The sequence below is a fragment of the Ostrea edulis genome, chromosome 5 (genome assembly GCF_947568905.1).
Source record: "Ostrea edulis chromosome 5, xbOstEdul1.1, whole genome shotgun sequence".
Lineage (NCBI taxonomy): Eukaryota > Metazoa > Mollusca > Bivalvia > Ostreida > Ostreidae > Ostrea > Ostrea edulis.
The window spans coordinates 46,327,933-46,340,432 of NC_079168.1; the positions used below are offsets into that span (position 1 = coordinate 46,327,933).

The window sequence follows — 12,500 nt, forward strand, 5'->3', positions numbered from 1 at the left end:
TTATCTTATTTCAAATCATAACAATTTAATTATCCAATCAACATTCATAACATTTCCTACTTTGGCATTTCAAATTCTAGATTAGCGTCACTTTGGAAAAATTTGTCAAGGGTAAAGGCCATGCAATCTTTCTCAGCAAGGCCACGCAGTTTATGCAGTTTTTCTGTGCCATATTTTATTCCAAACAAGGGAGGTTAACCATGATTTCGCGTTATGTTTTGCTTTATGTCATACGCTTTAGCTTTGCTATGTATAATAAATCATGGTTATTTGCCCTAACTGGTTGTTTTACTTTAACCTAGACAGTTGAGAGATAAAGGAAATTAATCTTGTTTATTGCTGAAATATTGTACATATGTTTACTGCGTCTGTTTTGAATTTCTTATTTATACTCATTATTGAATTTTGCATTGAACATGTTGAAATTTCCTCTACGAAACAAACCCATCTATACTTCAAACGGATGGAATACTAACATTTGCTTTCATATTTCTCATGTGTGTTCATTTTGACAAGACCTTTCCTTTTGTGCAAAGTTTTTGACCTCATGACCTTGTCATGACCTTATCATTGGGACATCAGCATTCACAATTGCATCTTTTTTCTACATAATTCATTGGAAAAACATTATACTTGTAACATATCTGTCTATAACATATATATCAATTTGTAAGTCCTAGCTGTTAGTCATTACACTATAAAGGAGGAGTATGTGGATATTCCTAGCTGTTAGTCATACACTATAAAGGAATATGTGGATATTTCTCTCTGAAAAAGAGTCAGTCGATTATGAAAACAAATTATCGATTGAAATACATTAGTGAGTTTCAAATTCAAATAGAAATGCATGGCCATACTGGCTAAAGGTAGATTGTTTTCTATGGACATTTAATGATTTTAAAAAAGCTATAATTATAAATGCAGTCAAAGGCGAGGGTAAATTTAAAAATACAAATAGTGGAATGCTTTGGAATGAAACCCTCAACTTAAGACCATTAGCATTAATTTGGACTCGCCTAGACTAAATTTTAGAGGCTAGTACATTTGAGGAATAAAGTCCACACAGGAATTTGGAGGAGGTCCACTTTAGTTGCTTCAAATCAACATGGTTACAAAACATTCCTCACAACAGACCAATATTATCAAAGACTAATGATCTGGCCAAGTAGTTAGAAATTAGTGGATTTTGTGCAGACAATGATCTGGCCAAATAGTTAGAAATTAGTGATTTTTGTGCAGACAATAATATGGCCAAATAGTTAGAAATTAGTGATTTTTGTGCAGACAATTGTTGGGTAGATGGAGTGTTGTAAACAATGGTGTTTTTTTGTCTTGCTTGTAGTTGGTGGAGAGAGAGTTTTCTTTATTAGGTGCACTGAAGGGCTTTGCTGAACATAAACAAAATTTGATATATACTAAGCAGTTCACTAATATGTTAACGGTGTGACCGTTGAGATGAGCGAAGACCCGATAACATCTTACAACACGACTTGAGGCAATTCATTTAACGCGGGAAATATAACACGGTTGATGTAAACAGTACATTGTGATGTCAGCATTAGCTGCGACTGTTTTTCTTTCAAATCAAGCAATTATCCACAACAAAATGTACGAAAGTATGGGAGAGCTTGTCTGTAATTTAAAATCATCTGTGGTACTTTCCAAACTATTTGTTTTATCTACGGAATTGTCAATGAAGTATTCCGCAGTGACGGCAACATTTTCCCGGAAGCATTATGGGTAGTCCCCCATCATTTTTTAGCTGATGAAGAGCAAATCACGTGACTCAATTGCGTAATCATTGGAGCGAGCTCGTCGCGTCGCTTCGCGATGCGAGCTTTGCTCGCTATTACTGAATTTTTCCTGGTTGAATTAAATCTTTTCTGTAAGGGGCGAGATCAAAAGTTCAATGTATGACAAAAACTATAAAATTAACATAGTCAAAACATGTTGAATGTTGAATCTAAACAATTAACAAGTAAAAACATATGAGTATAAATAACATTTTATATATTACATTTTCTGCTGTTTATTCACAAATGAAAGTGCACATTTGATAAAGCTATTAAATGTTCATTAAAATGTAATATTTTTGTGTGATTTTTAGCAATAGCTTGTCTTTTTTAGCTCACCTGAGCTGAAAGCTCAAGTGAGCTTTTCTGATCGCCTGTTGTCCATCTGTCTGTAAACTTTTTACATTTTCGACTTCTTCTCCAGAACCACTGATCCAATTATAACCAAACTTGGTCTAAAGCATCCTTGGGTGAAGGGCATTCAAGTTTATACATATGAAGGGCCATGCCCCCTTCAAAGGGGAGATAATCACAAAAAAGCAAAAATAGGTTGGGGTCATTTAAAAATCTTCTCAAGAAACACTGGGTCAGAAGAGCTGAAATTTACATGAAAGCTTCCTGACATAGTGCAGATTCATGTTTGTTCAAATCATGGCCCCCGGGTGTTGATGGGGCCACAATTAGTAATGGGCAATCGGACCTAAAACCATGATCAATTATCGGTAATAATCGGATACATTTAATTGATTGATAATAGATTAATAATCGATTATAATCGGAATTGGCATTTAAGTGTTTTATCCTCATGTAACAGAATCATTAAATGTATGGAAACAACATTTGAATTCTTCTATAATTGTTTCATTTGTTCACAGGTAGATAAATCAGAATTCCAATATATCAAGTAATGGAATTATCTATAATCTCAATGTATTAAAGATATCAGAGGTAGGCTCCTTTATTTGACTGTTGAATGTCGTTGTTGTTACCGTCCCTTCTTATCTCCCGGATTTTGTTTGGTCGACAATGTCAGCGACTTTTATCTTGTAATCGATTAGTAGCATCACAGGTCTCTGAACAACTGACAATCGATCACCGGCGACAATCGTTTCATCACTAGCCACAATAGGGGATTAAAGTTTTACATACAAATATATATATATATATCTTTAAAAATCTTCTTCTCAAGAACTACTGGGCCAGGAAAGTAGTAATTTACATGAAAGCTTCCTAACATAGTGCTGATTCAAGTTTATTAAAATCATGGCCCTCGGGGGTAAGATGAGGCGACAATAGGGGATCAAAGTTTTACATACAAATATATTGGGAAAAATCATTAAAAACCTTCTGATGAAAAATCACAGGGACAGAAAAGTTTACATTCACATGAAAGCTTCCCAACATAGTGCAGATTCAAGTTTGTAAAAATCATGGCCCCCAGGAGTAGGTTGGGGCCACAATAGGGATCAAAGATTTACATGGGAATATATAGGAAAAATCTTTAAATATGAGCTCAGGTGAGCAATTTGGTCCATGAGCCTCTTGTTTCTTTTCCTATTGAAGTGTAATCAATGTTGGATGACAGAAACTTGCGGGAGTTTTCACCCTCCCTTCCCTAAACTATTTGAATTTAGATTTTCATCCGACATCAATCTTTTGATCTCACCCCTAACTATACATGTGTTTTGAAATAAATATATCAATTGAATGTCAGGATTGACATCTTATTGAATCTTGGATGGAGGCCAGAGTTTAATATTAGTAAAGATAATAATTAGTAATTTATAGAATCAAATTCTTTGAGTGTAAATTCAAAATTACTGGTTTTTAGCCCACCTGAATGAGCTGTATTCTGATCAAAATTTCACTTAACTTAGTGAAAGCAATGCAGTATTGAAATTCCTCAAGGGGATAGAGAGAGATACACAGAAGTTGTAATTTATTAAGGGGACTGGTTCACATTTTCCAAAAGAAATATTTTTCAATTTTGATGTTAAAAATCAAGAATAGAACTCATTTAATGCATGTTGACAACCAACATTTGGACCGTCTGAATGCAAGGATAAGAGCTTTGATTCTGTACTAATATTGTAAACAAAGACTAGAGTCTTTTTATGTATAAACAAACAACCAGTGAAACGTTAATTTTGTAATTTATTAAAAGCATCTTCATTTTGTACAATCACAAATTTGATGTTCTAAATGACACATTTTACCTTAAGTATACTTGAGATGTACGTGATATATATAATAAACTTGGATTAATATTCATTTATTTTGAAAACTTAATAAACAATAACACACCCCAATCTTTGTTTTCAAAACAAATAATAAACTCTCTTTTATGAACTTCTGTCATGATGAAATAACCTTAATTTTTTTGTGAAACCTTCTAAACATATTAGACTATTTTGATCATTTAAAGTGAAAAACAAAATTTGAGGGAAAATTGTGAATCAGTCCCTTTAAAAATCAATATGAGATAATTTTTGTATTATAGTGCTCAATGATAGGCATACATGTATTTGAATTGATCTGCTAATTCAAATATAGAGTGTGTGTCATGTTACGGTTTGAAATCAGAATTTAAAAATTGACTAAGGTGAGGATTGTTTCCCATGGGCCTCTTGTTTTCCTTTTCTGTAAATGTTTCGATGCATGACAACTTAACTGGCACATTCGTAAATCTCTCATGCCATTAGGGAATTGTATATGTGACAGTCATTCCAAAAGTAAGAATTTTTAACGCTTTTCATGATTTGCCAAGAGGATATGCTGAACTTCTGTAAAACTAAATTTGTAGACAGATATTTTTATACCATTGGTCCTTAATGGAATCACGAAGAACAAAAATTTTATTTTATGTTACTGTATTGGTTTGTTATGACCATACATGAAAACTTTTAAAAATCCTCATGGGGGATTTTGTGCGTGACGACCTTTTCTCAATTTAGCTCTAAATTCACAACATTTTGTAGTTAGTATAAATATTTGTCTTTTCAAAGAAAACATTGTACATGTAGCATATATTAACACATCAAGTGTGTTTGACCATTAACGTCAGCAAAACCAAAAAATGATTCTTTGAAAGATATGCATAACTATTTTATTAAAATCATTAACTATTCAGCAAAAAGTTAAGAATAGATTAGCTAACATGTCCCCTCCAACAATAAGTGGCATACATATTATTAAATAATAATTAAAGTTGCTTCCTTTTACACCATAACATGACTGGACTATTTTTCAATATTCAAATCAAAGCACATGCATTTAGGTATGATTACAAAGGGATCTTGCTGTCTGTATTATAAACATGGCCTTGCAGAGTCTGGTGGAACAATCTGCATTACAACCAGAAAAGGAGTGTTCTGCCCTGCCACGAAGTTTGCGAGCAAAACCATTACACCCACGACATTTAAAATAATTACCAGAAGAAAACAAAATTATTAAAATATATGTTTCCGATTGTAAATTAAGGCCACTTGCTAATCATGCTAATATCAAATTCAACATTAAAATTTTTCTGGTTAAAGTACAGACTTGTGCAAATTACGTATCAAAAAGTCTATTGAATACTAGACCCCCTATAATTTTATAATGCATCGCTGTAAATTCAGATAGCCTATATATTATATTAATTGAAAAAAATACATCAGATGTATCTATTACATATCTTGGATGCTGTCAGCCATGCAGAACAGCAAAAGTCGGATTATGTCTGATCGTTTGGTGGTGACACTATTAGGGATGGGAAGATATCCTTTCTAGCCGATCCTATACATATCATGATACAATACGATACATATCGCAATACTTTGCATCTTAAAAAAACTACCAAAAAAAAAAAAACGATTTCAAATTTATTCAGTTCAAAACAAAACGGAATAAAATATCACTTGGTTCAGTATGTTACTTGACTAGAATAAACTGCACAAATTCGATTTCTTATACTGTTTTCCCTTTCGTAAACTGGCAAGTCAAACCTTTCTCATACCCCTGACTTGCTCCAAGTTGGTTTTGTTAATGTAATGTCCGCCATGTTTTTTTTTTTGGTTCTACTTTCAATTTTTGCTAGGCGGACTAAAAATACCAGACTTGTGGATGTACGGATATTTTTGGAAAATGCTATGATGGGTATCGTCATGTAATAGACATGTGTAACGATCTGTATATCACCAAGATGAGTATCATGATGCATCGGTGCACCGATGGATCATCCCACCTCTAAACGCTATCATCGTTGTCATTTACATTTTCAAAAATTTCCTCCCCTACAACCACATATCTCTGAGATAAACTAAATGTAAACTTATGTGTAGCAGGAAGTGCTTCTGTAAAATTGTTAATTTCATAATCCCCTGGGTAGAAGTTCTGACTCTAGGGGAGTGGAGAGGGTGTAAACTTTGTATATAGTGTACATATGGGTAAAACATTTTTAAAAATGATATCTTAATCTTTAATGCTATTGATACTAAATTGAAATTAATAGATATTCAGAAGGAGGAGGTAGTCCTTTGCCAAGATTGTAAATTTCATGATCCTAGGGGGCAATGGTTTTGGTTTCAGGGTTATTGTTATAGTGATTATTATTCGTGATTCTTCTTTAAAGTATGCCCATAGAGTATAAAAACTAAAAGCATATTTAGGGAAATTGGAAAAGGACGTACACAAATTGTGAATTTTGCAAACCCAGTGTTTTGACTCTAGGGTGTTAATGTTACATATACATGTATTATATTATGTAAAGTCTTTCATCAGTATATGCTCTTTCAGGGAACATGCATGTAAGTTTTTTCTCAACACATCTTGCTTTATACTGTTGCTGAATATTAGATATTAGATATGCAGAACAGGAAATTATTATAGATTTCATTGCCTTTGGAGCTAGTGATACTTTAACTGATACTGAGGTGACTGATAACTTTTAAAAGGCCTGTGGGCCTAGCTCTTGTTGAAACTTGGTTCACTGATCCTATGTAAGGAGTAGATGACTTGAAGGTCAAAGATCAAACTACTATTTTATAGTGTAATATGTTCTAACAAAAGTCTTGTTTAAGATAAGCATTTTAAATGAGGAATCTATGAAACAAGTCATATTTACTGGAAGAAAGAGAAATGTTAAAAATCATCTCTTATGACCTTTAAATGACTTCTGAGTGCTTTCAAACTTTAGAAGCCTTAAAGTCAAAAAATGTATCCAATCTAATATATATATAAAGAAAATGTTGCATCTATACATACAACTGTATGACAAATGGGATGATTTCAGCTTCTCCATCGTCATTACCATATCTATGTCGCAATATTCCATTGTCACCTGCATATGGTGTTTATATCTCAACTGATTCGACACGCTAGAGCTTGTTCTGCTTATGGTCAGTTTTTAAATCGAGGTAAGCTATTGACAAAAAAGAGTTGATAGTACAGGGGTTTCAACAGTCGAGATTGAAGTCAGCTAGCATTTTGCAAATTCTATGGTCATTATAATGATCTAGTTCGTCAATACAACCTATCATTGGGTCAAATGCTGTCTGACTTGTTTCATACCGATTGCTAGGCTGTTCTTGGCACACTGATTTTGACTATGGATACTCCGTTTACCTGATCAGGATATAGGGCTCATGGCGGGTGTGACTGGTCGACAGGGGATGCTTACTCCTCCTAGGCACCTGATCCCAACTGGTGTGTTCAGGGGTCCATGTTTGCCCAACTATCTATTTTGTATTGCTTATAGGAGTTATGAGATTGATCACTGTTCATTATCTTCACCTTTCATGATGCAAGCCACTTAATTATTTTAAAGCATATGGAGAATCTCTCTCACATTGGGTTTCATTTCAATTCTAGACCATTAGAATTAAATTCTTAAAGGGATTCCTGCATGGTACTATTTGTAATAATCGTCCAATTGGCGGGACACTGCAGCATAGTTTTCATTTAAACAAACTTGAATCAGGGGCGGGGTCTTACATGAATGTTATGTGCCAAGAATGGTTGAATTAAACCAATGGTTCTGAAGAAGTAAAAAGTTAATGGACAGATGAGTAACTGACTTTGACCAGTAAAGCTCTTGAGATTAGTCTCAGCAAAAGAAAGTAATCTTTTTTAAAAGAAAGGTTGCATTATTGACTGGAAAGTCCTTAAAAGAGTTTGAAAGTGGTCACCCTGGGGATGGAGGGGACAGGAACACTGTGCAAAAAATCAGAAAAGTTTTCGAAAGCTTGTTCATGCTCCCTATCATTGGTTCGTTGTTGAATAGAACAGATGGGGTAAGGTCATTAAGTGTACTATATTAATGCTTTAAAAAGTTTAAAGTAGAGTTTGAATCTGGTTACCTCAGGGGTTGATACTACAAATAATATACAGGATTTATGAAAATTTATAAAGCGTTCTCACTTAATATGTAGTTTTTAGCCTTAACTGCATAAAAGAAAGATGACTCAGGTGAGTGTTAAAGGCCCTTGGTTCTCTTATTAAAACTATATTGATATACATTTCAGGAAAAAGTGTTGTGATATTTTTAAGCATGATACATGTAGATATGCATATGTAGATATGTATGTGTACTGTAAGAAGATATGTTACAGTTGATTGTTCTTTTCAGTTTCAGAGACTGTTACACCTGATAATTTAGATAACAATGGGGATGGGACCGACTGATAATCAACTGTTAACAAACAGCATGGCAGGTAAAAATATTGTGTCATCAGCATACATTTCCTTATGAAGATACATTTCCTGAAAGTCATATTTTCTTTGCAGTAACTAATTGAAAAACCAAAACACCTGTATCTGTGACCTTGGCATTTCTCATTTTTACTGGCAGGTATTCAGAAAGCAACATTAAAGAATAGATACATTTACGCCAATGTCTCTTCCTGAAAAACAACACAGATATTGTACATGCAGTGTAACAAATAAATTATTCAAATGGGCAAATAATCATTGGTGGATTTTCTGGTAAAATACACAATTAATACTGGCCATTGTTCTGTTAGTGACAGGCAGATAGCAGGGCCTGTCAGTTGTGCTGAACTATTGTCAGTCTTACAACATACTATTGATTCCGAAACAGATTAGCAAATTCAGATGTGCTTTACTTTAAGAAGTTTGTATTTGATGGGTTTCATTTACATCAAGTTTATTGGTGGCTTGGTAATGAGATGAATCTGACATGGACAGATATGGTCATCTCTGTGTAATAGCTGCGGGAGAGTAGATTAACAGTCATTGATAACAGTACTGGAAAAAAAGTTCTGAGAGAATATCAGACTGCAAGAAAAGTTTCTAGAGTGCCACTGTTGCTGTGTTTTAAACGGATACAGAGTTTACTTTTTTGACTTGATAGGATATATATATTATATGACAAGCACCTTTAAAGCTCTCAAAGACTAATTTGCATTTCTCCATAATTTGCAAGATTTCATTTTGATGAAATTGTTGTTTCATATACAGTAAAGAAGAAAAGATTTTCTTGTAATCATCTCCACTGATTGAGGACCAAGTGTTACATGGATTGTTTTAGGAGAAGATAACTGGTGTTTAGAATTGTTTTCTTCCAAATTTCATTAAGCGGCTGTATGTAAGGTTAATTCATTTAATTGACAATGAATGTGCTAGTTTGGATGCCCAGGAGCAGTATTTATATTGTGAAGTTAATGGTATCAAATTGCTTTTTTCACCTTGCATTATTCAGTTTCACAGCTTATGCTGCATGTAGATTCCAAAAGGACTGTGGTATGTGGAAAATTGTTAACAAGAATGGTAAAAATGGATTTGTGGAGACGAATACATTGCCCAGAGAGTTGGCAGCCCAAGATTCAGACTCTTTGCCCAGTAGAGGTAAGTCTCTTAATTAGATAATTAGCAAGATCATATTTCTGTCCTGCATGTGTGCGTCACTGTATAGACTGGACCCGAATCAATAAAATTTATTGTCTGAGTCTAAATTGAAATGTTATTTGGAGTTTTCTGCCTATACTTTTAAATGTCCCCCGAGTCTCAATTTTTTTCCTGTTGCTTCAAAGAATTGTTATTTGAAGGAACACTCTACCTGCTTTCATTTTAAGCAAGAAAATATTTAGGATTAGGCCACCTTTAAATTTTTTTTGTTTGCCCTAGTGATGGGACGATGATTGATTATTATCGAAAATTGCATTGATCGGTTTACCTTTTCCGATTCCGATTGTCGATTATGAAATTTCATAATCGAAAGTCGTCAAAACCGGAAATAAAAATGGTGGATAACAAGGACCGAATTGGTTTCGTATTTTAGTTCATTTCAAAATGGCAAGCGCAAGTAAAGACCATGGCGGTGCTGATGTGCCAATTTCGCTGTTAAAATAAAACAAAGCATATATCTTTTTTGTTCAGCACAGTTTAACATGTGCATTTTTTTAAATATCTGTTCAAGTCCCAATTTAGGTTAGTGCCAGTTTTATTGTAGTTTGCCGTTGAATAAAACAAAATGCATGAATGACTGCATGGTTTTGTTCATTTATGCAGTATTCATATAGAGAAAGTTACATACATGGTGGTGCAGAAGGTATTAACAAAAAATATTAAATGAAAAATATGTTTTTTAAATATCATAGAAAAACGATTATTAATTGATAATTGATCGGTTTTCTACTCGCGATTACCAAACGATTATCGATTATGATTTTAAACCGATTCCCCACCACTAGTTTGCCCTCTCCTTACCCAGCATTTAAAATTTAGTTAAATGAAATACTTTTTTAACGAGCTAAACTTACAAAAATCATTGAAATTTAATGCAAAAGCAAAGTGATATTTATGTGTATAGTTCAGAGTTTATTTGACTGCTTTTTGGATTTTGGCTGGTGTTGGATTATCTCCTTTGACTTAAATTACACAGGCAGTACAAGAAATGGACCTAAACTAGGATCTAAATAACAAGAGTTATTTACCTAGAGACAACCTAGAAATTAAGAAATGGGACCCTGCACCACAGATATAATACCCTTGCAATGGTAGAGCATCAAACATAAGACATAAACATAGGTAGTGATTGTTCCTTCACCAAAAGCTCTGCATGCATTTAAAAGTGAGAATCACGGATCTTTCAGATATGACCTTAGAAAGAGGTCCAGCTTCGTGCAACTGACCAATTCATGAATATTTAAGAAAGTGCTTGAGTTACTAAATGATGTAATCACCGAGTTGACTGCATTCTTTGAATGTTAATCACAGTAACAGGGCAAACTCGCATACCACTGGAGCTGCCATTTTGTTTGATTCAAGTTGACCTGGATTGGAGTTAAAAACAAAATCCGATTGGAAAGATTTTTTTCCAGAGAGTTGGTTAGAAAAATCAGGGTCAGCAGCTTTGAGTCTAGATTGGTCAGGTAACAGGAAACAAGCATTTTGTTTTTGCTAAATCAAACATGGTACATATGTTCCCCATGTTGAAAAGAATGTAGATGTCTGTTATTTCTCAAGGTGAAAGGTCTCGGTCATACTTGTGTAATCATAAAGTACAAAAGGTTACTGTCATACTCTCTTGGGTAATCATAAAGTACAAACAATGTGAAGAAGGTTAGGATCATCTAACTTTTGTTCTCCATGGTTTTTTAAAATGTCAAGTAGCATTTGAAAAGTAATGATTTTGCTTCTCAAGCTTAGTGCTTTATTAGAGGGAAATCTTTCTTCAATTTGATGTTTAACAAAGTCATCTTAGAACTACCAGCAGCACTCTGATATCTGTGGAAGTGCCCAAAGAACACTTGTCAGAGCCATTTTTGAACAAAGACTGGTTTATTTGTAATGTCCATCCTTTCTTTGATTACTACTGTATTAATGAATATATTGGATGAATGTAGCTTGCATTTTGAGTGTTGCTCTTATTATAGATAATTAGCAACTTGTTAGATTGAGCTTTCCATAGTGGCATGTTCCTCAGGTGGTCTTTAAGTCCCAAGAGCCTTAGTATACATTCATTCATAGGTTAACTGTGTGTCACAGCCTTCAAATGTAAAACCTTTCCTGAAGCCTGTGCATGACTTGTTATAAAGTGGGAAGCTCATTAGTCTATTGACGACTGATTATTTAATAATTTCATCTCGATTTTGAGGCACATATCTAAGTATAATTACGTGGCAAAAGATTTTGACAGCCTTATAGCTGACATTGAATTTGTTTTTAGTGAGAGATTGTTTTCCCCAGGTTTCAATGAACCATTTAAATACAGAAAATAAAATCTCAATAATATGAATTGAATTGACTCTCCAATTTAACAACAACAAAACATGCTTTTGTTTGGAATAAATTGTGACTGTACGCAGCTACAATTCAGGTTCCAAAGATTGCAAGTCTTATCTCGGTGGTCAAAAATTAAATGACCTGAGGTGGCAGAAATGTTAACTCATTGATGTTTGAGAGTCTCTCTCCAGGCTGCTGGTACTGTAATAAACCTCATGGTGTGTAGTTTTCGCATCTTGACAGTGGTTATCAGATTGATGAGAAAATGTTGTAGGTTTATAATTCAAGGAGAAAATCAGTGTCACGATGTTGAATTATTAGACTCATACTGTGACAGTAATTGACACAAATGCTACCTATGACAATATATAGTATGTACATGTATTATGAGCCAGAGTGGACCAAGGGCATTTTGATTGTCATGGTGGAAAAAAGGTAGTCAAATATAAATCCCAAACTGTAACTTTGCTATGGAGAGGAGAT

The 12,500-nt window shown here is 33.9% G+C and overlaps 1 protein-coding gene across 1 annotated transcript in view; it reads left to right on the forward strand.

Moving 5' to 3' along the window:
• LOC125648935 (leukocyte tyrosine kinase receptor-like) overlaps window positions 1–12,500 on the forward strand; it is a 247,458-nt gene that overhangs the window by 10,442 nt on the left and 224,516 nt on the right. Inside the window, exons 3-4 of the mRNA XM_056164604.1 lie at window positions 8,401–8,485; window positions 9,493–9,638. Coding sequence (XP_056020579.1) covers window positions 9,536–9,638 — 103 coding nt within the window. The 5' untranslated portion in view covers window positions 8,401–8,485; window positions 9,493–9,535. The remainder of the gene's footprint in view (window positions 1–8,400; window positions 8,486–9,492; window positions 9,639–12,500) is intronic.